Source organism: Xiphophorus couchianus, chromosome 8, assembly GCF_001444195.1.
Source record: "Xiphophorus couchianus chromosome 8, X_couchianus-1.0, whole genome shotgun sequence".
NCBI lineage: Eukaryota > Metazoa > Chordata > Actinopteri > Cyprinodontiformes > Poeciliidae > Xiphophorus > Xiphophorus couchianus.
The window spans coordinates 3,245,804-3,273,734 of record NC_040235.1 but is presented as its reverse complement, the minus strand read 5'-3'; the positions used below and the strand labels follow the sequence as shown (position 1 = coordinate 3,273,734).

Here is a 27,931-nt window from a genome sequence, read left to right as displayed (position 1 = left end):
CAATAGGAAGTGGCAGGAGGATGATGGTGTGGCATGTTTTTTAATGACTTATCATGTGAACAAACTTATTCACATGTAATTTTAATTTAAGTGTGTATCCAATGGAAACAACTCAATTGTGAAGTTGTGTTTTTTGATATTATTGGAAGATAGACAAAGTTTTGTGGACATTTTTGATGGAAACGCAGCTACTGTGATTCTGTTTCTACTGACCTGAACAAACGCAGCCGGTCGATGTTCTTGTTCCAGCACACAGCTGTTGGACCAGTTTAGCTTGATTCTGTTCTTTCTTTGTTTGACTGTTTGCAACACGTTGTCTGGTAAACAATCCGACTTTGCTAATGCTAGAAATTTCTAAAACTATTTTATAATAACCTGAATATTTCATGTTAACATGTTAAACTCTGCAGTTTCTGTGTCTTAATATCTAACAGATGTTTGAAGCCTTGAATTTGAAAAAAAAAAAAGATCAAATGTCTATTAAAGATTTGATTATTAAGTTTTCTCCAAACTTTTATTTTAGTCTTGCTGTGTTTTCCCACCTGTAGACCTGCTTCGATTAGGGACCAAAATTCCAACATTTGTTATGTTTCCAGTCAGTTCTTTTAAATAAAATACATCTGGAAAGTTTTATATTGCTTTACTTTTTCCACATTTTGCTATTTTACAGCCTTATTTCAAATTGTACTATTATTCCACAAAATTCTACACACAAATACCACAATATGAAAATGTGGAAAAAAGTAAATATTCTAAAGTCATAATTCAGTGGAGAAAAAAATTATAATTCTGAGAAAGAATTTCTGAGATTATTTTAAATCTTGAGAATTGTGAGAAAAAAGGTCAGAAATATGTAAAGAACCATAGAAAAATAATTTAATTCTGAGATTAAATTCAGATTTTCTTAAAAGGAAAAACTGTGGAATTTAAGTTAGAATTCTAAATTTCAAAAGTAGAAAATTTTCAGCTTTTTAAACTGTAGAAAATCTCAGATCAAACAGAAAAAGAAAATTCTACAAATTTTCAAAATATTTTCTGAGCTCAGAAATTTCACTTTTTTCCAGAAAATTTCCTAGATTAATCTCAAAAATTTTAATCTTTCCAAAATTTCCACTTTTTTTTTTTTTTTTTTAGGAAATTTCTTAGATTAACTTAAATATTTTCTCGTAGATTTTCGTCATTTGGAGCTCAGAAATTTTCGATTTTTTCTAGAAATTGTCTGAGCTTTTTCTGGCAGCTGTTAGACTTTTCAAACTCAGAAATGTCTGTTTTTTTCCAGACAATTTCTGAAATTATTCTCAAACTTTCCTCGTTTTTTTGCGGATTTTACTCTTTTTTAGTTTTTTTTCTCCCAGTCCCAAAACATAACAGTTATATTCATCTTAGGGTGACCAAAGACTTTTGCATTTTAACCTTAAATCTTTTTATTTACATAACAATACATGTTTTTCAGTAATAGCAACAGAAAAAGGTTCGAGTTCTGCCCGAAAAGCGGAAGACACAGCACCGATGCGCCCATTATCGGACAGCCGTCCCGCCGGCTCACAGCGCACCCAGCTCCCGCTGCAGCCGCTCCTTCTCCCGCTGGAGCTCCGCGATGCTCTGGCGGTTCTGCTGCAGCCGGTCCTCCAGCCACTGCAGCAGCGGCCCGCTGACGGCGGACATCTGGCTGCACAGGTTCTTGGTGAACACCGAGCCGTTGTGGATCTTGGTGACCGGGTCCAGGTGGGACAGCCCGTGGATCCGGCGGTACGTGTCCTGCTCCTCCTGGCACAGGATCCGCGGCAGCTCCACGGCGGACTCCAGGCACGCCTTCCCGATCGCCTCTCGCGGCACCACGTGCACGGGAATCTCCACTCGCTCGTACTCAGAGCCCTTCTGCGCCTGCGCGGACTGGAAGCAGGTGTAGAGGACGCGGCCCGTCCTGGTGTTCTTGTCCTCGATGAAGCAGGAGAAGATGAGCCCCACGAAGCACTGGTCCAGCATCTGGTACATCGCCTGGGTCCGCACGTCGACGTGGGACGGCCACACCGTGATGTGCGGGTGGGAGTGGTACCAGCCCACCACCCGCATCGGTCTGCCGGTGGAGTCCGCCAGCCGCTCCGCCTCGGTGGAGGCGGCGGACAGCTGCTCCGGGGAAATCTCCACCCGGTCCTTCCGCTTGTCGGAGCGGCGGAGGATGATCACCGAGTGGATGTGGACGATCCGGGACGCCTCCACCTCCCCGATGCATAAACCCATCACCTCCTCCTTCTCGGTGCTCAGCGCGTGGTTCATGCACACCAGGAAGGCGTCAGACTCCAGGTGAACCGCGCTGACGGCCATTTTCAACAGAAAACACAAGTTTCTGACGCCAAGAAGAGAAGAAAACAAAACAGCACCAAGACGCACTCTCACTTCCGGGTTGCTCGACTTCGTTTTAGCTCGCTGTGCTTCAGCGCCCCCATCTGGTCCGGGATGGTTCTGCAGTGACGTCATTAAAGTTTCATATATTGTCAGCAGAGATGCAAAACTGCAAAAAATAATAATAGTTATGTGTCATTAATTTATTAAAACTGAAAATAAATATAGAAATAATTTTTACAACTTTTTTATATAATTGAACAGTCCACATATTCATTGACAAGTCATTGATTAGTTTCATGAACATAAAATATTTTATTAAATTTTGAAATAGCTCTATCTAGTTTTTAAATTAAATCAAAACATTTAACTGAGTCACATGTACTGAATATATGTTTATTAATAAATTATTAATAAATTATTTCCAGTTTTAATAAATTAACACATTTAACTTAATTGTAATTCGTCACTCTAGTTACGACTCACATCTGCACATTATCAGGTTACAACTACAGACATATTTATTTTAAATCTTCATGACTTCAGTAAATAACTTAAAATGAAATCTGAAAAGTGCGGCATGCATTCAGCCCCTTATTCTGTTGCCCATGAATGAAATCCAGTGATTTATGGCCGGGTGACCATTGCCTAAATGTTTTTAAAAATAAAACTTTTCAGAAAAAATATAAATAAATCAGAGTTTTCATGTTGAGCAGAGAATCCATTGCTGCTTGTTTCCCGACAAGGTGACCGGTGAGAGCAGACGGCGTCCCGGCGACGTAATCGGGGTGAGAGGCGTCTGACTGTCGCTCAGATAAACACACAGGTCCAGGCTGGGCTATGCTGGGAGTGTTAAGACCTCTGAAGCTGCCGTACCGCTCAGCAATGTGTGGGTGATAATCCTTCCTCTGACCCATGAGCAAAACAGAGAAATATGAGAAAAACTACTTTTATATTTGTTTCTTCATCATGTTACATGTCTGTTATTATTTTCCAACCTACTGAAACAAGGTGAAGTTTTCAGAAGATGTTCTTTGAGTTTGAAACCAGTGAGGTCGACGGCTGGAAGATCTTGTTCTGTTTCTTCATTTGTTTTGGTCCACAGAGGTTTGGCTTCAACAGAATATTTAGAAAGTTAAAGTCCAGGAGGATGACATTACAATTACAACACAATTTTAAAAAAGAAGTGAAAAAAAATTAATGTAAAAACAAAAAAAGCTGACAAAAGCATAAAAATTCAGGCAGTGGTGCCTCCAAGAGGGGGCCACAGGGAGCCCTGGGCCCCCAACCAGCTCATGCAAAGGCTCACAGTGTCACCTTCAATCAATCAAGACACAAATGTAAAACTCAGTAAATACATTTTAAAAAAATACTATTTTCTTATGTATTTTTATTTTTATTTATTTTTCAGTTTTACCAGTAAAATGTAAACTTTTTTTTTGTTCATCAAAGCTTAAGAACAAACAATCGATTTGAAGTTTAAAAATCACCTAATATTATTTATTTTTATTTTTCAATTTTCCTAATGTGGCCAGGACTGAACGTTTTCTGGGAGAGCCGCTGCAGCTGGGGTGCCGGGCCAGAGGGGGCGCCAAAATCTGATTTCAAGGCTATATTTTCTGTATTTAACAGCTCTTCGTGTGTGTGTGTGTGTATTGATACGATCAATAACAGAAGCACAGAATTGATTAGGCTTAACGTTGTCCCATAAATTCATCTTTTACTTCCAGCAAACCCAGTGAATAAAACTCATCTGAGCAAAACTCAGTTCCAGTTAAAATCCCAGCAGATGTGAAAATGTTTCACTGAGATCCATCCATAACCACAACTTTAAAGAAAAGTGTCAGATAAAGTCAATAAGAAGGAAGAGGAAGGGAGTGAGAGAGAGGAGGAGAGAGGAGGAGGAGGAGCTACAGGAGATGAAGAGTTTTTCAGTTGGTAACAAAAGCTGACAGAAACCGGAGCGGTCGTCCCCACATGCTGCTGTTTTGTGGATGTTTGTCGGTGCCGTCGCAGCCTTCCTGTTGCCAGGCGATGAGCGTGGCTCGGATCCACGACAAGCAGAAACTGCGATGGTTCTGGGAGCAGAGGATCGTCCAGCACAGCCAGAAGATGGACCAGGAGGAGAACCGCATGAGGAGCAGCGCCCTGATACGGTCAGAAGACGCTTCTGCTACGAGTCAAAGGTTTTATCCAGTAGAGTCTCAATGATGTCAACCCACTCAGGTCTTAGTTGTTCCCACTACGTCCTCATCAGGTGCTAAAATAAGACAAAACCAACTTCAGACAAACATTTTACAACAAATAAGCCAACACACACAAGTAGAGATCAGAAACCTAAGTAGCAGATTTTTCAGATTTAGAGGTTTTATGCTTCCTTGAACAAGTTAGATGAAATCATTGCTAAATAATTATTAGGTAATGAGATTCTAGTTTGCTCAGAACGAGCTGTTTAGAGCATCTGTCACTTTAAATCCGCATTAGCTGCTGCTAGCCAAATTCAACGCTTACACATCTTTGAAAAGCAGAAGTGTAGCCTCCTGCACAACCAACAAGAATCAAGCAAGTGGTTTATGGATGGTACATCAACAACAAAACACTTGACTTTTCCAGCAGCCATTGTACAGCAGGTAAAACCAGGAGGCCAAACATGCTGGAGCTCCGTTTGGGTTGCTAGGTAACGGGGCTGGGCTTGGCTGGGGTTGCTAGGTGTTATTACACTAAGCAGTGTTATTTATACTATGTTTCAGGAGTGAAACAACAGATTCACTGTGTTAGCATGCTAGTTACCTCGCTAGCTTAGCAGCTAACTGCTTGTTCATAGCAACGACAATCACTTTTCTATATAAACATGTTTAAAATAAAAACCTGAAATAAAAAGAATATATATATATATATATATATATATATATATATATATATATATATATATATATATATACTATATATAAACATAAAACTTATGTGCATAGAGTTCACATTAGTCTTATTAAGCGTCGCTTATTGTTATTAAGCTGTTAGATTATGGGATGGATTTAAGTTTTCTCTCACTGTTTCTGAACTTTGGTTTAGTTTCTGGACATTTCTCCTGAAAACAGTAAAATAAAGTTCTGGCAGGTGAACAAACTGCTGGTTCTGGTGTCAGACAGGAAGGGAACGCTAAAAATAAACTTTATTACGGAGGGAGCCAGAGATGGACGAGTTCATTAAATGCCTCGGCCGTGTTTGCAGCTTGTTTGTCTGTCATCGCGTCTCAGGCGTCGTTGCCTGAGAATGTTGATTAGAGGCAACGCGGCTGCAGGTTTGAATCCCGGAGATCAGCAAGAGAATCACTTAATTAATCCTTCGGCCAACACAGCTTTCCTCTTTCCACAACACGAGACGTCCTGCTGCAACGACCCAGGATCAACTGCAGGACCGGGGCAGACAGAAGAAAAACAGAAAAGAACATTTTACACTAGATATTTTTATGAAAATTACTTTAAAAAATTACATTTGTGGAAAAAAAGTCAAAATGTCCACAATCAAGTCTCAAAATCTGTCAGAACAAAAACAGGATTTACTATAAATTTTTAGTCTTTTGTAAGAAAAATGGTGGTAAAGATATTAGATGAAAAGCATCTTATTGTGAAGGCCAGACTTCTTAAAAACTTTATATATCAAACATCAAACAGTTTCATTAATGAAAATCTGCATTTCTTCAGTCAGAGCTAAGTTCAAAGTTCACATATGAATATGTTTTATTTTCCATTCATCTGATCCAGTAAATGGACCGGTACTTGTTTCTCCAGAACAATAAGTGACTCATCTCTCTGTCTGAACTTCCTCTCCTCCATTTTGTTGTTTCTCCTCTTCAGGCTGCGGGAGCAGTGGCTGCTGCGCCTCAATCTGAGGAACCAACACCAGCAGCGCTTCTTTGAGGAGAGGAGACGGCGAGAGCAGAAAGTTTCTCAGTTTCTCCAAAGGCTCAATTCACCAACAAATCAACACCAAAATCACGGAAATGAGATCTGAAGCCTGGAACTTCAGATTCCATCGAAACATCAGAATGTTTAATACAGAAGGAGAAAAGATCAATAAAAAGGACTGATATCAAAACTTCTGTCATTTTTAACCTCAAACATTTTATTTATTCCTACATGAAAAACTCAAATCTATATTATGAGTTATTGAAATAAACAGTACTAAACTATTTTAAAGTTCTGAAGTTCTAGTTAAAATTTTCTGGAATAAAATGGATCTGCAAAACAAAGTCAACTTTATTTCTGCAACACATTTCCAACCTTTCCAACGAAACAAAACCTTCAGATTGGTCAATTATTATCTAATTAATGTTAAAACTGATAATATAGTCGTCATGTTGTAAAAGCTGAATTGCTTATAAAATAATTTGATGTGATGATATATGAAGAACTGAAACAAGGCCTGAAGTCAGTGAGCAGAGATGGAGTCTGAGGAGAACCAGTTAGAGATGATGATGATCAGCTGCTGCTGATGGATCCAGTAAAGACTCAGATGTTGGTTCCTCCTCCAGCTGTGGTAAAAACATGAGAGGAGTTTTTATTTCTGATGTTTCTAGTGAACATGTTGTGCTTCACCGTTATGTTGGATTCTTATGATTATGGCATTTCTGCAGTTGTGGCCAAATTGTTGGTATGAAATTTTCTCAAAGTAATAAAATATGCTGATCTGTCAACAGGGTTTTGTTTGCCAGAAGGAATAAATGATGAGCAGCAGCTTGGAAACTGTAAGACTGATTTTGTAGAGCTGAATGGTGACCAGAGTTCAGAGTAAATTTCTCTGAAGAAAACTGAATCCTGTTCCAGTCAATGGAATCCAAGCACAACAAGGTGATGGTTGCTGTGACAAAGGGCAGCCAATGCAATGTTGTCAATGTGGTGCAAACGTCTCTTTACAATTCAGATCAGCTGGAGACCAATGAAGTGGAAAGAATTGCTGTCAGGCGTGTTGTTGTTTGCTTCAGAAAACTATGAATAAAATCTTAACTGAAATTTTGTCCAAATGGTTCATGTTGCTACTTGACAAATTTCCAAGGTTGTTCTAGTAAACTGAGTTTATTGGCAGATATTTACTCTGGTCATGTATTGTCTGTCTAGACCAGGGGCCCCAAAGTGGGTCCTGGAGGTCCGACATCCTGCATGTTTTAGTTTCTCCCTGGTTTAACGCACCTGGATCCAATAATGGTTCGTTAGAAAGACTAAGAAAGACATTAACATGCTGGAAATATTGTTGGTACTATCAGGGAGAGAACTAAAACGCGCAGGATGCCGGCCCTCGAGGACCGACTTTGGGCTCCCCTGGTCTAGTCAAAGTACTGCATGGAGAAAAACGGCCAATTACAAAAGGGTATTTAACGTGAGCTTTTCAGGGATTGTCCTGTAGATGTCAGCAGAGAGCTGTTAACTGAATTTCTTTAGAGATCACATCTGTAGATATTTTTGTGGCCATGTTGTGTATTTTATGGAGAATTTTCTTCAAATCTTTAATCATTTTTTTTAACCTAAATTAAAATTTCAGCTTTTTGTACCATCAGCCTAAGGTAATACAAGTTACATGTAGTTTTGTAAATGTCTAATAATTTTACTTTTGCATGTGATTCCTTATTTCTGACCATTTTTAAAACTGCAAAGCTTTTCAAATTTACACACAATAAATGAGAAGAAACTAAGAAATTAAAGAGTTAAAATGATTCATGAAGATGAGTTCAGTTTCATTTACAGCAATTTGTTGAAATAATGTTTTTTTTTCTGTGTCCAGTGAAGCAAAACACAAAAAACTGTTATCACATTTATCTGTTCTTTGGCAGAAAAGTGAAATGTTTTCTGAGCAGATTTTCTGTCAAAGGGAGGCGTCATCATGGGAGGAGGAGGAGGAAGAGGAGGAGGAGGAAGAGGAGGAGGTGCAGGGAGTCGTTCCTCCTCATTCACATCTTCATTAATCCGTTTTAAATCCGTCCAGATCCTTAAATCTGCTGCAGCTTTTTCTCTCCTCTGCTGCAGTTTCTGAGTTTCTCCGCTGCAGAAACACAGCTGGACGTCTGACCTGCTGACAAACTGAAACTAGAATCACATTAACAGCTTTTCATCGACTTCTTCCACTCAGACGGTGAAGAGTTTTTAATTAAGTTGTTATGAGGAGTCGGCTGGGTAACAATGGGGAGATTACACTCTGCTTACTCTGGGATTAAGAGAGGAAAACCTTCCTGATTATCTCCTCATCCGTACATTAGTTGTTTCTTGTGTTCCTCTGCAGGTTTGGGGGATTTTAGTTCAGGTTAAAGTCAAACAAAACTTTACAGAGGAAAGTCAAATTGTTTTGGCTTTTATTTTGGTGGAAATAAGAGCTAGAGTTGTGTTAACCCCAAAGCACTAATTATAAGTTACACTAAACTGCTGCTACACCAACAAGGTACTTAGCAAAAGCTAATGCTATTAGAGACTATTGAGCTAATGCTAAAGCGCTAACTTCAATTAAAGTTTTATCTGCCCTTGAAACACTGCAAAGCTCCAGCAATAATTTAATTTAGATGTTTAATAATGACCTTATATATTGTTTTTATGTTCATATTTTCTTCTCTACTGTTTGTTTTACTTTGTTTATGTTTCAAATATTGATTCAGGAAAAAACGACTGTAAATGGTTTTCACCCACTTCAAAATAAGAGCATGAACATAAATGGAAGATTCTTAGCAGTAAATAACCAAAACTTTAACACAGATGTTGAACTTTATTCAGCTGAAAGTTTACAAAACAGGAAAGTATTTTAGTGCTGTAGAATAGTTCACTAAACATTTTCAAAGTTAGCAAGAAGGCTAAACAAAAAAATTAGCGTAGCTGTTAGCCAAATTCTGCAGCTTTATGTCTTGAATACCAAAATATTGATACATGAAAAGGAACAAAAGAGCTGATGGGATCATTTAGGTTTTCACAAGAAATAATCTATTTAAAGTAAACAGACGCCCTAAAACATAAAGTGAAATAAAGCTGCAGATGAAGGTAAAACTAAAATACATTTTGACCAACAGATGGCAGCTGCTGTAACCCAGACCTGCACCGACTGCTAACAACTGGATTTTATTTACAGAGATTAAAAACACATTTTATTATTTTCCACCATTTTCACTCCAATTTAAAACCTTCTTACTTTATCCCATTGAATGTTATGGTTGAATAATTGAAATAAACCTGCAAGGGGTCTTTATTTTTTAATTTATTTACAGTTGGGATCTTCAGAAAACCAGGCGACGGACTGCAGAGCAGCAGCTCCTGTTTGTTTTAGATAAGAAAGCAGCAGATAATCAAATCCAACCTCATCAATAAAGTGGAGATAAGAGGCAGGAAAAAACGGCTCCCTCTGGAAATACCTGCAGATAACAGGAAGGCTGGAAACTGGAAACCAGTTAAAACCAAACCAGCATAAATAAAGTTTAATTAAACAAACCAGGTTAGATTTAAAGACAAAACGTCACATCGGATCGTTTGAAGCAAAAATCACAGGAAGTTTTTTCTTTCACAAAGAAAAAATAAAACGACAAATGACTTCAAAACATTTTCCATAAAAATCTTATATACAGCTTCCTTCATTTCATTTATATGGAAGAATATTAGGCCCACTGGACAAAACATTTATCTGTTTTCAGAGTTTAGACTTTAATGTCAGATGAACATGAAGAAAAAAAGCCAGAAATCAACATCAAAATTCTGAGGGGGAAAAAGCACAATTCAGAGAAAAAACAAAATATTTTGAGTAAAAAAAAGCCACATTTCTGAAAGTAAAGTCAAATTTCTGATATTAAAGTTAAAATTCTCAGGTTAAAAAAAGAATTCGGAGACAAAATAATAATTTTCTGAGATTAAAGTCAGAATTCTGAGAACAAAAGTCACAAATTTGAGAAAAAAAACTTTAAAAGTCTGAGAAAAATCAAAATTTCTGAGATTAAGATCAGAACTGTAAGTGGAAAAAAAATCAGATTTTTTGTAGTGGTACTAATCTTCTTCCATACATTTAGATCTTTCAGACAAACAGGTTTTATTTTGGAAGAACTTTTCTCTGTCCAGTCAGCTTCATAAAAGCACATCAGGTTTTTTCTCATTAAAATAAATACTGCAGAATCATCAATCTTATTATTCACATGTCGGTTTGGAGCCGATTAGAGAATAAAATCCGGTGGCATCAGAAGACGAGGAGCGCAGGAAGTAGCAGCAGCAGAGACAGGAAACGGCTGAGAGGCGTCAACCTGAGCGCCGACGAATGATACCAACGAACCGCCTCATCCGAGTCATCTGGGAGAAAACGAAACAATCAAACTTTACGTCTTCAGAGCCATTTAATGTATGTTAAGCTGTTATCTTGTTCTTTCTCTAAACTTAGCTTTCCTTATCTCGTCTTTCAGTCGCTCTTAAAGAGACGCGTTTATCTCCCAGGCAGGACAAGGAAAACTTTCACTCTCCACACGTCTGCAGCTCGTTTAGTTTTGGAAAAAGGACAGAAGTGACTCTGTGTTGGATTAGCAAACCTCAAATGTTGCCAGCTTTAAATAAATGTGATCAGTTTGTTTTGACTTTTTTTAGCTCCAAGATGAAAATTTAACCTTCAGGATGAAACTCAGAGCTTTACAAGATTTAGGACGTCTAAAGTTTTCCATTTTCTACTGGAGGTACGTCCAGAACATTTGATACAAAAAGTGTTCCATAGAAACTTTATTAAAGATACTTCTTTCCCAAAAATGTTTTATGCCTTTATTTCATTTATCCATAACAAATATTTGTGACTTTTCCTCTTTTTGAACATAAATTAAAGAATGAATGAATTTTTAGGAGAAAAATACAAAAGTAGATTTTTTAGCAGTTAGTTTTTCTAACAAGTTTTAAAATCAGAACTTTTGGCATCATTTCATTCTCATACAATGCTAATGTTAGCAGTAGCATGTTTGGTGGGTCCAGAGAAACAGGAGGGAGTTTGGATCGGTTCTGTTTTAGTTCTGTTAACAAATAAAACCCTTTAAGAGGAAATTCAACATTAAAACTTTTCACATTTTGCTTTAAAGAACAAAGTTTTGGGACCACAACAAAGATCAAACTAGATTTCTTTTCTTTTCTGGTTGTTAAAAACATCCCAGACTCCACATCATTTGTTAAATAAGAAGTTAAGTAGGAAACTATTTGGGGGATAAAAGGCTTGAACTGTAAATGAGAAGGTGGAGCAAATTCATTCAGCCTCATTTACACTCAGAAGGATTTTTTTGTTTTAGGGTGAAACGTGTGAATGGTGGGTTTTACAGCCAGCTGCAGGTGTTGATGGCTCTGCCACACCTTTGAGATTACAAAACCTTTCAGAGATTACCTGAACCACACGAAGAAACCAAAAGAATTCAAACCAGAAGAAAACTTTGGAGAATTTTGTCTTGACAAACTTCCAGCTTTAACACTTTTATATTAAATAAGGAGTAAATAAATATGTGTTGCTATCTGTGTAAACATTCTTACCACAGTCTTCATGGAAAACGTGAGGGAAGCAATGCAAGACGCCGTAGAAACAGCGGCAGTAGGAGCAGCCTTTCTGGACCCACTCACCGTGAGGAACAACGTCACATCGTCTGCAAACAGACAAACCAAAAACAGTCAAAACTGGAAGCCAACGAGCCACAGAGAGACGGTGGATCAGAACGAAATGATTATAAAGCACAGAAGACCATCAGGTGGTTTACCTGAGGCGGGTGTCGTACTCGCAACTCCTCCCGGTGAAGAAAGGAGGGCAGGCGCAGAAGCTGCCCAGGATGCACGTTCCTCCGTTTTTACAGCAGCTGCGGCTCTGATCAGCACCTTAAAAACAATTTAAACATTTAAAACATTTAAAACATTTAAAACATCAGCCTGACCCTCAGTTTCTATCAGCCTCAGTTATAACAGGGAAACATTTCATCTTCACTGCAAAAACACAAAATCTCACCAAGTAAAGTTGGTCTAGAAGTTTGCAGTGAAAATATCAGTAAACTTGAAATAAGATAAAGTAACTTAAAAATAACTTTTCAGTTCTATTAGCAGACAAATTAACTCATAATATGGGAAAAATGTCTTGTTAAAAGTTAAATAATCTACCAATGGAACTAGAGCTGGGTTGCTAGGTAACGGGCGGGGCTTGGCTGGCGTTGCTAGGTAACGGCGCCAGTGAAACCAGAACTTTTTAAAATCAATATTAAAGGAATTATTGACTTTAAACAAGTCTCTATATGTTGCTGAAAAGTTACGTTTAAGTTAGTTTATCTTATTTCACGTGAACTAAAATATTTCCACTAGATCCAAATATAAAGTATTGGTTTAATGCTTGTTTTTAGTATATATATATATAGAGAGAGATATATAGATATATAGATATCTATATATATGTATATAGATATCTATATATATATATATAATTTTGTTTTTTTCCATCCAGAACCAGAGATTTACATATTGCAAGGATAAATATTAGCGATAGATAAAAAAGTGCAAATTAAAAATGAGCAAAAACTAGAATTTTTTTTACTCTTATATTCTGGAAAATTAAAAACAATGATCTGAATCTGAAGTTTTACAGATTACACATGTAATCTTTTCTGTTTAACAGACTTTTAATGTCTAATTTTCCTTGTTTTGTTTACAGATGTGAACATAAAGATGAATCCTCCTCAGATCAGTTCTGCAGGTTTTCAGTTTGAAATCTGCTGTCCAGCTGCTGCAGCTCCTCTCTGTGTGTGAAATAAACCAGAGTCTGCAGCTGGCAGCACATTCCAGCAGCACTCCTCCGCTCTGCACCAGTAAACACCAGAGTCTGAGCAAACATCTGAAAATAACAGAAAAACACTAAAACTCCACATCCAGACCCTCAAACCGGAAAACTGCGACTCCTTCCTGCTGCAGAAACGTTGATTCAGTTACACATTTTCACTTTGAGTTAGTTTTTATTCATTCCTGCAGGAATATTAGAGATGTGCCATTTTCTGTGAAAACAGAAATTGGTGTGTGTGTGTGTGTGTGTGTGTGTGTGTGTGTGTGTGTGTGTGTGTGTGTGTGTGTGTGTGAGGAAGCATACTGCTGGTGAGGCCGATGAAGGGCAGCACGGCGCTGGCGTCTCGGTGTTTACGGTCTCCGCTGTTTGGAGAATTCACCTGGGTAAACTGGGATAGAAACTCCTGGGAGGACTGGGAGGACTGGGCCGCCGGAGGAGGAGGAGATGAGGAAGATGGGGCAGTAGTAGAAGAAGAGGAGGAGGAGTGGAGGATTCCCTCAGAGCCTGAAAGAAAAAAAAATGTCACATTTGAGTAAATAATTGTTCGTCCAATTTGAAATTCAGATAAATAAATAAAAACGTTTAATGATCAGCTGATAAATCTGATTTATTGGACAAAATGTTTCTGATTCAGGGATAAATCAGTGACTTCACTCTGAAACTGAAACCCTGACGCCACATTGTTGGTTTCTCACTTTCCTGTCGACCGTTTCAGAACAAAGTCCTTCTTTACATCTGACTGATGTGGAAATGAGGAGAAACCAGCAGCTACCTGGAGCCAAACTGGGTGAAATGGCTCCAAACCAGTTAAACCACAGTCTGACCAATGAGGAGGAAGCGTCTGAATTTAAATTGTAAATCTGAAAACGTCTCATTGTTTTAACAGTGAGAGACAATTTAAAGGCTTGAACAGCAAATTACATGGAGGAAAAACTTCATGATGCGTTCAAGTACATCTAGAAAATGGACGAATAAATGTACAATTATTAGATAAAACCTGTTTTAAAGACAAACTTTAACTGATTATTACAGAAGAAGATTAGGGTCACTGAAGAAAAACAATTATAACTTTAAGATCAGAATTCAGATTTTAATCTCAGATTTTTTTTATTCCATGTAAACATTTGTAGAAATCCAAATAAATAACAAAATATTATTAGTTGTGTATCAATTGTGTTGATAGAACATGAAAATAATCAGAAATCCTTTCTTCCTGTTACTGGATTTATAAACCAGCATTTTATTTTAACTGAAAACTGGACCCAAATTTATTTGGTAAGTTTGAGTTTTAAAGAAACAATTTAAATATTTCAGATTTAGAGGAAAAATACCAAAATTCTGAGGGAAAAAAAAAAGGTCAAAATTTAGAGATTAAAATGATTGTTTCATGTTTCAGTGTCCCTAATCCTCTTCCGTAGATTCTTAACAAATCTGATTATTGAACATTTAAAATTGTTGCCGGATTGTCTGGAAATATTCTGACCGTTGTGGGAAAAATTTACATTCATTTATAGTTTTACGAGGTGCATTTGAACGCATCATGAAACGATCGCCTCTAATAAAAAAGCCCGAAATGAACAACGAGGAGAAAAACCGACCTGAGGGAGAAACGAGCCGGAGAAACCAGAAAACCCCGAGCAGCGATCTGGAAGGAAGCAGATTCAAGTCATTCAAGTGGCAGAAAAACAAGAAAATTTACCGTTTTTAGTTTTTTACGACTCACCTGAACTTCTGCAGTCGCCTCATTTTTTTTAAAATATCCAAGTTCCAACTGAGTAATAAGTAAATAAAAAAAAAACATATATTTATATAAAAAAACAGGAAAGATAAGAAAAAAATCAGTGAAATTTATCTGAAAATATTCTCGAAGTTCCCAGAAAAATAAAAATCAGAAAATCAATAAATCCAGGAATAAATCTGAGCTCCAGGTTTTCTCAGCTTCACTCAGGAACATCTGAGCAGAACCTGATCCAAACCTCATCCCTGCTTTCTGCTCTCCAGGTGATTCCCATTCCGGAAGTGGGCGGGACTCCGGAAGCCACGCCCCCTTTCTGCCCGCTGCCCGGTTCCGTCTGCAGGTCGGAATCAACAGAACCGGCTGACCGGGAAAATGTCCAAATCCTGCAGCTGAAAATGTTTAGATTTTAATCCCGAAAACAAATATGGGATTTATTTATTCCAGAATAATTAAAGTAATAATTAAAGTAACGTTAAAACGGTTTATTTATGCAAAAATTAGATAAAATGAATTTAACAAGGAGATAAATTAAGTTAAAATGAAGTTTGTTATAAAAGCTGATTTCAGTTCCTCTGAAATCTTGAGGGATTATTTTGTCCTTAATTTCTCTATGAAGGGAAAATGTTCAACATCCTGTGAATTAAAGCTTTAAAATAAATACTGCAGCTCAGAATTAAGTTTTAAATTAGATTAACTTTACATTTTATAACATTTTCCTCTTGATTTTATTTTACTACTTTTTAATATTTTCTTTTTTGCTTTATTTTTGGCTGGAAAAAGGGAAAATTAGTTTGTTTTGCTGCAACAAAAATAGAATACATCTTTATTTTTATTCATATGAATATTTTTGTATTTTATTGCCATTTTATTATCAGTTTATCTAACATAACTTTATTTCTTGTGATTGTTGTGAAGCACTTTGGTCAACTGTGATATAAATCAACTTTGATTTGGAAAATGTGTTTTATTTCTTCTTCTGTGGTTTATTAGCTGAATCTTTCAACCCCCTCCTGCATGTATGCTAACCTCGTTAGCATCTGACTGGATGCTAATCTCGTTAGCATCTGAGCGGATGCTAATCTCGTTAGCATACACTCAGATGCTAATCACTCAGCTGCTTCCAACTCCTCACTAGAAAACATGCAGAAACTTTTCATTCATGCAAACAGTCCAGAAAGTTCAGGTTTAAACTTCATTTCTTGATATTTCTTTTCCAAAACGCCTGAATTTATTCTGACACATTAAAATGTTTTTTTATCGACACATTTTAATGTTTTCTGAAAACCTTTTTAGGAAACTTTTTAACTCAGTTTCAGTCCAACGTTTCTACGTTTTAGAGGAATGTCTCCAGTGTTTTTAGATTCACCTCTTATGAATTATTCTGTTATTAAAAGGTCAAAATGTTTTGAAATAACTTTCTTAAAAATAGAAGCAATGTGTTAAAATTACAAATACAAGATTTACTATTGAAAGCAGTGAAAGTGGTGAACCTCAGGGTTGTGTTTTTGGCCCCATCCACATGGAAACTGTGTTTTAGAAACTAAACAGGATTTTTCACCGGTGGAAAGAGAAAACGGCTCTTTTATAAAAACACTGCCCAACCTCTAATCTGACCTTTAACCCCAAACGCATCATAAATAACCAAAATGGAGAATTACTTGTTCATCTTGTAGTTCATTAGTTTTCTGATTGATTGTGACAGAACAAGCTCAACTCTGATTTTAATTTGCTGAAATCTAGTTTTGTTTGGTCGTTCATGCTAATAATTAATAATTAATCAATCAGATTTCTGTGTGAACAGTTTAAGACCCGAAGTCAAACAGCAGCTCTCTGTTTACGGAAGTAATAATGGATCAATTTTAATGTTTTTGAGCAAAACTGTTGCTTCAAAATCATAAAATCATAATTAGACAATGGAAAAAGAAAAGATGCCTAATAGCTTCAGCCATTGTTTACATCCAGATTTACTGTCTGTCTTCTTCTGGTGCTGAATTATGACCCACATCTCACATCAGTGATGTAAAATGTATAAAACTAAAGGTTTTGTTGGGTATTCCAACCATTTTCTTAGAAGGCCGACTTTGTAACTGTCTTTATGTGGCTCTGAAGGTTCAGGTCCAAGTTCATCACTTCATCCAGATTTCAGGCCTGATTGCTGGTTTCCAGCTGCATTAACTGACTTTGGATCATTGTTCTTTAGATACAAAGATAATAACTTCAGTTTTGTTTCTGCTAAACCTGAAGGAAGTTTCAGTTTAAGCTGATAATTAAGAATTTTAAGCCCATCTTGATAACAAATTGGATAAACAACAAAAGTCAATAAAAAAGAAAAAATTAAAGATGAAGAAGAAATTAAATTTTCTTGCTTTTCAGGTAACAAAAGGCTGATTTTGTAACTGTCTTTATGTGACTCTGAAGGTTTGGAGGTTTTGAGACGTTAAGTCGTGTAAAGCTGCGGCTCCCCGCCTGGTTTTTCTCCCTCTGAGGGCCACATGGAGGTGGAAGTGGGCGTTTTGTGGTGACAAAGCAGTCTGAGCCGATGTTAATACGCAGCTGGAAGAGGAGCAGCAGGAGGGAGGAGCTGATGGGATCCCAGCAGGAGGCAGGAAGAGAGGAAGACCTGCTGCAGGATGAGAGGAAGAATGCATTAAACTACAACAGGATCAGCAGGAATCACAACAGAGTCCTGCAAGCTAACGGCAGTGGCTCATTAAAACTAACACATATTTATACCATGTTTGACCACTTTTAGCCTTTTTTAAAAAGATGTTTTAAATACTTATTTAACTTTAGATCCTTTTTTAAAATTCATTTTTGAGTTTATCTTTCATTTCAAATGAAAAATAGACAAAAAAATCACAGATTAATAGACAAGAAATATGATTTCAGTTTTAATTATGGATCCAGAATCAAACATTTAGCTCTGAACGCGACATTTTTCTGTTACTCAAAGGAAGATATAGAATTTATCTCTTAAACCTCCAGGTTTCACGGCGGTGGTTTGAATCCTGCTTTGCGGTTTTCCTGCATGTTTTACCACAGAATGATTGGTTCTGTTTATCATTGAATTAAATTGTATTTAAGAGTAAAACATTTTTATGTAATTAAATAAAAAAAGCCTGAGCCATGTTTTAACTCCACCTGGAAGCTGCTGTTTATTTAGAGGGACGTAATGACGCAGTTCCACCACCAGAGGGAGATGTTCCACAACCAGGCAACTCTTCTCTCCTTTTTTCCTGTTTCCTGTTTCTCTTTCCGCCTGATCAGTTTGTTTTTTGGATGAAAGTTATGAGGAAAATAGTTTGATTTGCAAGGCGCTGACATCCATCAGAGCTACGTAAGGATGAGTAAAATGAACAAAGATTCAATTTATTATTTAAAATTTATTAAATATTTCTGATGTACAATTTACATTTTTGTACAAATATCAACAGACAGTTTTTAATCGATGCTCTCTAACAATCTGCATCTTATTTTCCTGGAACTTACACGTCACTTTCACAGAGAAATTTAAATGTTAGTTTCCAGAAACTCACCGGAACCTTCCTGGTACGTAAAGATAACTTATACGATAATTTACAGGTTATTTTCACAAAACATAAAATACTTTCTCATATTTCCTATAATGAATTTACAGGTTACTTTATTTTATGCTCTTCATCAAATATTCCAGTGTTGGCCATAAAGGATTGTTTTCATCTGTAGTCTCTGGGTTGCTGACCTTTGAACTTAATCATTTCCTGAAATGTGTGTAGTTTACAGATGCTAATGCTCTAGCGTTAGCATCTGTAAAATACTGTGTTGTTATAGCGATTTTAGCTAGCAGAACTAATATTTGTCATCAGTGCTCCAGGCTAGCGCAGCTAACGCTTTAGCTAGCTCAGCTAACGCTTTAACTAGCGCAGCTAACGCTTTAGCTAGCGGTGGAAACAGCAGCTGGAAACTTTCCTGTAATTAACAGGAAAGTTTTGGTTGTTTTGTTATTTTTACAACTAAAAATGGTAAAAAAATAAAAATAAAAACTGAAATGAGATCAACGTTCATTAAAATGTCTCAGATCATAATGTTTGATCACATTTCAGCTCTCCTCATAATCTTCATCTTCCTCATCCTCTTCCTCTTCCTCCTCCTCTTCCTCATGTCCGCCGTTAGCTGTGTTCATTTTCCAGCTCAGAATCCACTTCCTGCTTGTCGTTTCGTCCACTTCCTGTATGGCGTCCCGACGGCTCCGGTGCTCCGTGGAGAAGCTCATCACCTCGTCTTTGTCCGTCTTCCTGCAGCGGCAGATTCTCCAGGACTCCTTCCAGGCCCGCCACTCCTCTCCCTCCTCTCCCTCCTCTCCCTCCTCTTCCTCGTCTTCGTCGTCGGCTCCTCCGCGGTGAGCGACGGCGACCATCCAGGAGCGCCGCCAGGAGGAGAAGGAGGCGTTCAGCTTGTGGAACTGCAGGTGAAGCGGAGCGCCGGGTTTGGTTTTCTGCTTCTTCTTCTTCGTCTGTTTTAGAACGCCGCTCTTCTTCTCTTGTTCTTCATCCTCCTCCTCTTCCTTTGCTTGTTTGTCAGCTTTTCCCTCCACAGGATTTTCTTCCTCAGTTTCTCCATCTTCCTCACCTTCATCTTTGTTTTTGTTGATTTCTTCCACCTCCATCTTTCTATCCTCCTCTTCATCGTCTTCCTCCTCGTCTTCCTCACATCTCTCATGTTCTTCCTCATCCTCCTCTTCCTCATTGTTCTCTTCATCTTCGCAGCGTCTTTCTTTGGTTTCCATCTTCATCCTGTCAATGTTTCCATCTTCATCCTCGTCGTTATTTTCGTCTTTCTGCTTTTCGTTTTCTTCTGTCTCATCTTCCTCCTCTTCATCATCCTCTTCCTCATCAGCCTCTTCATCATCCTCTACATCCCGACTGGAAACTTTCTTCTTCTCCTCTTCCTCCTTCAGTTCTGTTTTTGTCTCCATTTTTTCTCTCTGCTCTTCTTCTTCATCTACTTCCTGTTCTTCCTCTTCTTCATCTTCTACATCCAGACTATCATCATCCTCATCTTCCTCCTTGTCATCTTTGTTGTTCTTCCTTTCGTCTTTAATCTCCTCCTCTTCCTCTTTTCCTTGTTTTTTGTTTGTTTCCTCTTCATCATCATCATCATCTTCTAAATCTGGGCTCTCTTCATCCTCCTCTTCCTCTTTCAGGTTTACATCTTCATCCTTTTCTCTTCCTTTTTCCTTCTCTCGTTTTTCATCCTCTTCATCTGCATCTTCATAGTCTTCATCTGTTTCCTCTCCCTCCTCTTCCTCCTCTTCATCTCCTTTAGTTTTGCCTCTTTCTTCATCAAAGTCCAGAAACTCCTCCTCTTCATCATCTTCTTCTTTGTCTTTTCCCAACTTTGTGGCATTCGTTTCCTCCTTCTCGTCTTTTTCTGCTCTGTTGTTTTCCTTTCTTTCTTCCTCACCTTCAGCATCCTCCTCTTCCTCATCTTCACCATCCTCCTTCCTTTGCTCTCCTGGATCTCGACTCTTCGTTTCTTTTGATTTTCCGTTTTCTTGCATTTCTCCCTCATTATTGGCTTGACTGTCCTCCTCCTCTTCCTCCTCTTCCTCTTCTTCCTCCTCCTCATCTTCACCGTCATCCTCATCTTCAGCATCATTCTTCTTCTGCTCAGTTACTGGATCTCGACTCTCTGTTTCTTTTGTTCTGGCATTTTCGTGTCTTTCTTCATCATTGGCTTGATTTTCCTCCTCTTCTTCCTCCTCATCTTCTTCTTCCTCATCTTCAGCATCCTCCTCTTCCTCATCTTCACCATCCTTCTTCCTCTGCTCAGTTTCAAGCTTTTGACTCTTCGTTTTGTTTTTGTCGTTTTCTTCCTCTTCCTCATAAATTTCCTCTTCCTCTTCCTCTTCCTCATCTGCATTGTCACATTTTTCTTCATCCTCCTTCATCACTCTGACACTGTTATCTTTCTCCTCTTCCTCATCTTCTTCACTCTCCTCCTCCTCATCGACTCCTCTCTCCGTTTCCTTTTCACCATTTTCTTTCTCATCTTCTTCATCTTCATCTTCCTCCTCTTCATCTACACCCTCATCCTCCTCTTCCTCTTTTTCCTGACCTTTGTTCTTATTAAAGTTTTGAAATATTTCTGTCCTGATCTCCTCCTCTTCTTCTTCCTCCTCTTCCTCCTCCATTCCTTCATCCTCTTCCTCAGTTCCGTCTCCTTCCTCCCGCTCTTCGTCGTCCTCCTGTGTTTTCTGTCCTTTTGGACCCTTCCAGGCCTCCGTCCAGTCGCTCAGACCAGGCCGGTCCAGACCGAAGAACAGGAAAACGTTTATGGCTCTCCGTCTCCTGCTCATCTGGTTGCTATGGTGATGAGCGGACAAGATGGACGCCTGACGCCACCTGAGGGAAACCAGAGGTCAGTTTGGAAAAACATAAGAAAACATCAGATTTCATCCAACCGTTTATCCATCCAACCATCCAACCGTTTATCCATCCAACCATCCAACCATTTATCCATCCAACCGTTTATCCATCCAACCATCCAACCGTTTATCCATCCAACCGTTTAGCCATCCAACCGTTTATCCATCCAACCGTTTAGCCATCCAACCGTTTAGCCATCCAACCATCCAACCGTTTATCCATCCAACCATCCAACCGTTTATCCATCCAACCGTTTATCCATCCAACCGTTTATCCATCCAGTGCTAACACTGGAGCTACATTTTATTTGAACTTTTAGCGCATTTAGCTCCACTAAACTTTGAACTCAGGTTACTGTATGAGAATTCACATAATAATTTCCTAAAACTTGTGTGATTTATAGGCTAATGCTTTAGCGTTAGAAGCTAATTTATCTGGAATAAATTCTAAAGCGCTAATTTTATTATTTTTTGCCGTTTTGTAAACATTCAGTTGAATAAACTTTGATTTTTGTGTTGAAGTTTTTCTTTTCGACTGTTAAGATTTCTTCATGTATTTAGACGTTCATATTCATGCTCTTATTTTGAAGTTCATGTAAACTGATTATGCAGCAGGTCCATTTCCTCTCATGTTCTACTGACACATGCTAGGTGTCAACATGGTTAAATTTAGCTTTTAGCATTAGCTTTCGCTAAATGCCATGTTGTTGTAGCGCTTTAGCATTAGCAGAACTAATGCTAATTATTAGCGCTTTGGGGTTAACCAGCTAACTCTGTGGTTTGAGGTGAAGGGAGCTGGGATGGGAACGTTTTGCCTCCCAGAGGTTCTGCTGCTGTTGGGACTGAAGCCACCTGATCTGCTGCTGGAAGCCCCAGCAGGAGCTCCAGCTCTTCTGCCGCTCTTCGTATTCCTCAGGAGGAGCTGCAGCCAGCAGGCAGGATTTGCTCCATCCCGGCATCAGCCAGTCGCTCATTTCTGCTGTGAACGTGGCGGGCCCGTCCGTCGGATCTTCTGGTCCGGAGAGCCTCCATGAATCCTCCCAGCCTTCAGGCTCGTCCTAATTAAAGACCAGAACACAGATTTTTTTTGGTCAGTCAGATTTGGAGCTGAAACTCTGGAAAGCAACGACCCCACCTGATCCAGCTGCTCCCGAATGAGGTCGAACTTATCGGACTTGTCGCTCGGCTCCTGTTGGTAACTTTCCCAACCGCAGTCCCAGTTCTTCTTCTGCTGCCTGAAGGGAAAGTTCATGATCTTCCATGTTCCGGCCCAGGAAGGAAGACCATATTCTCCTATTTCCACTTTTGTGACCAGCGTCCTCTCAAACAGAACGTCCCACTCAAAGTCTCTGTCCTCTGGTTGCTCTGACTGAGCCGGGCTTTTCACCTGGAAACAAGAGAAACATTTAGAGAAAACATTTTGTTTTGGTTGATTTCATGTTTGTGATTCAACCATTTTCTCAAATCCCATCTATTATTAGCAAACCTACATATCTACATATGACCTTTATTATGAGATTTGACCTCTTAAAGAATAATTAGTTCCACAATGGCACAGTGGTGGACACGGCTAGCTAAAGTTAGCTTTGCTAACCCTTAAAGTGCTACACCAATGACACATTTAGCAGAAGCTAATGCTAAAACAATGAAACAACACTGTATTTAGTCTAACCTAATGTTAAAGAACACAATAACATACCTAACGAATAATAGTGGAAGCTAATGCTAATGTGCTATACGAACACAGCATTAAGTGGAAATTAATGCTAAAGCGCTATATCAACATAGTAGTTAGCAGAAGCTAATACTAAAACAATACAACACTGTGCTTAGTGGAAGATAATGCCACAGCTCTATACTAACATAGTTTTTAGTGGAAGCTAATGCTACAGCGCTATCCTAACATAGTTTTTAGTGGAAGCTAATGTTACAGCGCTATACTAATTTAGTTTTTAGTGGAAGCTAATGCTACAGCGGTATACTAACTTAGTTTTTAGTGGAAGCTAACCAAAACTTCAACACAGATGTTGAACTTTATTCAACTGAAAGTTGACAAAACAGCCAATGAATTATCACTTTATCATGAAGGGGAAGCTAAATGCGCTAAATGTTTTGAACGTTAGCAAAAAGCGCTAAACAAAAAAATTAGCTCTGCTATTAGCGCATTAGCGGGAGTTTGCCATCTATCCATCCTGACCTGCTTCCAGGAATGACTCCATTTAGGAATCGGACCCGTCCCGTCCGCGTCCGGTCCAAACGTCTTTGATTTGTACTTCCTGCTTCTGGGACACTCTAGGGTCATCAGCAGCGTCCTCCTCTCTTTAGCCTCTCTGGCCTTCAGGTAGAGGTACTTTGGTGGTTTCAGGCTCATCCAGGATTCCCTCCAGCACAAACGAAACACGTCCACTTCCACTTTGCGTTTTTGCCTGTGGCGTTTCGGGGAGGACGACCTCCTGGGGGCCGGCGGCGGCGGCGGAGGCTCCGCTTTGAGTTTTGGAGGTGGAGGAACGATTTTGAATTTAATTTTAGGCTTTTTTTCTTTGTCGTCTGTCCGGGTCGTCGCCCTCCTGAAGTCGGAAATCTCATCCATGACCTGTTCTCCGTTAGACCAGTGGTAGGTCCACTTTGAGAAAAGACTGGAGCAAAAAGAAAATGAAAACAATCTGTTAGGTTAAATATGAAAAACTTGTTTTACATGAACTAAGAAAACAGAATTCACTTACATTTCAATCAGTCAATTATATACGGAGGTCTGGTCCTGACAAAACTGCCCATAGTAATAATAATAATAAAGTACTAAAATGTTACAAATGTTGCCTCCAAGATGTAAAATATAAGAACTTTCCCAACTTACCTGATTTTTTTAGTGAGACAAATGCATATTTATTGTTTTTATTTGTGTCAATTTTACTGTTTTATTTAGGTGAAATAAGTTGTGAAGGAATAAATGTTTTGATCTTTACACTTTAATGGAGCTTTTCTGTTTCCGTTCAGCCTCCTGTTTGCACTGGTCCGCCTCGTTCTGGGCTATTTTCTCCCACTGGTCTCTCAGACGGCCGTTGCTGAACAATCTCTTCTCTTCCTTTTTGGACAACATCGTGTTTCCTGTGAGAAACGTACAGAAAAATAGATTTATTATCACTGTGACACAGCATTACAAAGACATTTTTAACAACAATACAAAAGAAATAGAAAATTCATAGTAAAATAAATCAAAACCAGGCTTGTGTATTAGTCTGATTATCAAAGTTTCTGTGGAAGATAGCTTTTGAGTCATAATTAGCTAAGATGTTAGCATAAATGTTATCATTACATTGTTGGCTTTTACTAAGCGTTTTCAATCCATTCAATAACTTATTGCTTTATTAGTTTCCTTTAATATTTTTATTATGTTTTTTCAATTTAAGTAAATAAAAAAGACTAAATAAATAGCAATAAATAATAAAATAAAAACCAAACTAATAAAACAATAAATTTGGAAATAATGGAAAGTTAAATAGAAGTGACAATGTTAGATTAATATTGTTGGAAATTACAAAGAAATATTTTATGTCACACTGTCTAATTTTCTTATTTTTTATTTGGAAGAACAAATTATTAACATTGCCAAGTCACTTATTTATTTCTAGATTTTTGAATCATTTTAGCAGGATCAGTCCTCCATACATTTAGCTACAGGAACAACATGTCACAAGTTATTTGCTCAGAGAATGAAAACAACGAGCTAAAATTAAACTCTGCCCGGCAACAAGAACCTCCAAACTGAGGAATATGGAGATAAACACTGATATTAAATCAACACTGATATTAAATCAACACTGATATTAAATCATATTCTGTCCATCAACACAACAACTCTTATTTACCTCTTTGTTTTCCAGCTGACTTTGAATAACTGGAAACCTGTAAATATGGAAAATGTTTAGTTTGTTATGTGAAAATGGAAGAGCAGCAGTCAGAGGTTTTTAAAGGACGGCTAATTTTAAAACTAGCATCAGACGATCGTCTGGAGGATTTACTTTGCATTTCAGCCTCATCCGTCTTAATAAGCTCCGTAAAATTAGAGGATGACTTCAGGGATCCTCGACCACCTGCTGTCTGAGACGCTTCCCCAAAGAAACCCAAACATGTTTCACAGAGCGAAAGTTTTCAATTAAATCTTTAACGCTAAATATTAAAGATGTGAAAGTTTGTTTACCAAACTTTCAGAAATGGCACAGCAGCTGCAGCGCTGCGTAGCAAAGGGAAAATAACGCGGAAAAAAATCCCAACTTAAATTCTTCTTCTCTCACACCCGTTGCCATGGAAACCGGCTGACATCAGCTCCACTAGCCGACAGAGCGGAGCCTCAAGTGTGTCAGGAGGATTTCAACCCTTAAATAAAACTCAAACATTTTCCACACGGACAGAACATTCAGTCCGTCACGATTTTATGTTTTCAGGCTCGATGTTTATTTTCTGATTTTTAATAAATAATCACCTGAAAACGAACGGAAGCTGATTGGCTAGTGAGCAACAACCAGCAGGAACAAAAATGTCTCCATTTGATACATTTTCTGGTCCAACTTCAGCGTAACAAACGTTTGTCAATCTGCAGCTTCTGGAGTTAAACTGTTTCTGTTTAACAGCTTCCAGTGTTTTCATGGAGCCTCAAACCATCGATGTTTCAGCGCCAAAATGTCAACATGCAAAACCAGAATCCCAGAAACAGACAGAAAACATCACAAGCTAAACGATAAAAAGACAAAAAGACTTAATTCTGACCTGTTTCTTTGAATCCGCCCTGTTTTCTCCACTGATCGTCGTCTCGACGCTCCTTCAGCTGGAAGTTTGACTCTCTGTCCTGAATAACGAGCCGGCTTCCCTCCTCCTATTTTTACATCACAACACATCCAGGGCTGCTGCTCTAAATTTAGAGCCGGGTCGAGGCGGCCGGCGGGAACAGACAAGGATTAGATGAAAAACACATTAGTGAAACGAATCTTCATTCAACAGGTGCAACAAACCGGCCAGGAGGAGCAGAGACATAAAAATAGAACAACAGTCATTTAAAGCTGCTGTGTTTTCGACAGGTTGCTGATAAATGATGGACAGATGCACAAGTTTTATATAAAATAACCAATGTGGTGTTAATTTAATGTTACATTTTTAATTACTGGAATAAAAAACACATAAATTATGCAAAATGTTTAATACTGTGATTAAAATGCAGCTTCAGCAAATTGTGGGTTTAAAACAGAGAAGAAGAAGAAAACAAGTGGAACAATGTTAATTGTTTTTATTTTCTCGTTTTTTCTTTCTGTTTGTTAAAATTATTAGTTTATTTAGTTTTTATATTTATTAATTTATTTTGTTTTTATTTGATTTATTTTATTCTAATTCATTTTTTGTAGTTTTCATTAGTTTATTAATTTATTGATTGTTTTTAATTTTTGCTTAGTCATCTATTTTTTTATTATTTTTATAAATGTATTTTGGTTTTATTTGATATTTCCTTTTTTTGGGTTTTGTTGCCTTTATTTTTGTGTTTTTCTATTTAGTTTTTTCTATTTTATTAATGTTTTTTCTTTTCATTTTTAATGTAGTTATTTGCTTTTATCCATTTTATTTATGTTTAGAAATTCAGTATGTCTGTTTCCTGTTTGCATACAGGTTACAGTTAGCAACGCAGCACAGCTAGCTGCTAAAGGAAGTTAGAAAAGCAGCAGTTTCAAACTCCAGTGAACTTGGGATTGTTTATCACGTTGATTTAGGCCAATAAGGAAAGCAGGGAGCAGATTTTGCCGTTTCTATGGGTTTAACGTCGAATTTTATCTAATAAATGTGATTTTTAGCTGAAATATTGAGCAACTGTTTCTCCTCATATATGAACAGAACCTTTGTGTGTGTGTGTGTGTGTGTGTGGGAGGGGGGGGGGGGGGGGGGGGTGAAATGATCCCGTGTGTTTTCTACATGCGCTGGGTTTCCGTACGGTCTGAGCATGCGCAGTGGCTGTTGTGTCGCTCCGCAGCTGCAGATCTCCTTCACCGTAACGAGACGCTCAGATCATTTTGCTGCTGATGTCACAGAACTGCCAGCTCTATTTTTAACACAACCACGCGGCATGTTTAGGTTTCCATACGTTTGCTGTCAGCTAACACAGGAGTTTACCAGAAAATGGGTTTGATTTGGTGTTTTTCCAGATTATATTGGATTTACCAAACTTTATGAATCGTGAAAATAGTTTGTTTAAATTGACAACAGAAGGTCACAAATCTGGACGTATATAATTATTTTAATATTGTTGTTGTTCTGTTTATTGCTGTTATTTATTCATCTCGTTATTTCATTTCTGTTTCCAGGTGAAAATAAAAATACATTTTTATTTTACTCCTGTTGCCACTAGATGGCGCTGTTGTCTAAATTGGTCTAGAGATTGAATCAGTCATTATCTGGTAACTTGTAACCTATAAATCACACCAGAGCCACAACACTGGGATCTATAAAGATCACTGGAAGGACTGGAGCTTCATCTAAAAAATATCTATATATTTATGCTAATAAGTACAGAAAGTATTTCTGCTTCATTTTTAAGGATTAAATGTGTTTTTAAAAACATCCACAATAAAATGTAAGTTATTTGTGGCTTTTTCATTTTACAACTAAAACAAAAAGAT

At 38.0% G+C, this 27,931-nt stretch overlaps 3 protein-coding genes across 3 annotated transcripts; all 3 read right to left on the bottom strand.

Moving 5' to 3' along the window:
- Positions 1 to 1,382: 1,382 nt before the first annotated feature.
- Positions 1,383 to 2,557, bottom strand: LOC114149658 (lys-63-specific deubiquitinase BRCC36). Its single transcript, XM_028025683.1, has one exon. It carries the CDS (start codon positions 2,476 to 2,478, stop codon positions 1,543 to 1,545), a length of 936 nt encoding a protein of 311 aa, XP_027881484.1. The 5' UTR covers positions 2,479 to 2,557; the 3' UTR covers positions 1,383 to 1,542.
- A 6,513-nt stretch (positions 2,558 to 9,070) lies between these two features.
- On the bottom strand, positions 9,071 to 15,514 carry tdgf1 (teratocarcinoma-derived growth factor 1). The gene is made up of 6 exons (XM_028025697.1): positions 14,855 to 15,514; positions 14,730 to 14,776; positions 13,435 to 13,635; positions 12,071 to 12,185; positions 11,850 to 11,959; positions 9,071 to 10,646 (listed from the first exon to the last, which is right to left on the bottom strand). Exons 1-6 carry the CDS (start codon positions 14,875 to 14,877, stop codon positions 10,537 to 10,539), a joined length of 606 nt encoding a protein of 201 aa, XP_027881498.1. The 5' UTR covers positions 14,878 to 15,514; the 3' UTR covers positions 9,071 to 10,536.
- A 2,718-nt stretch (positions 15,515 to 18,232) lies between these two features.
- On the bottom strand, positions 18,233 to 26,498 carry LOC114149624 (trichohyalin-like). The gene is made up of 7 exons (XM_028025637.1): positions 26,040 to 26,498; positions 25,142 to 25,178; positions 24,239 to 24,380; positions 23,473 to 23,911; positions 22,411 to 22,662; positions 22,128 to 22,333; positions 18,233 to 21,252 (listed from the first exon to the last, which is right to left on the bottom strand). Exons 3-7 carry the CDS (start codon positions 24,370 to 24,372, stop codon positions 18,948 to 18,950), a joined length of 3,336 nt encoding a protein of 1,111 aa, XP_027881438.1. The 5' UTR covers positions 24,373 to 24,380; positions 25,142 to 25,178; positions 26,040 to 26,498; the 3' UTR covers positions 18,233 to 18,947.
- Positions 26,499 to 27,931: the final 1,433 nt, after the last annotated feature.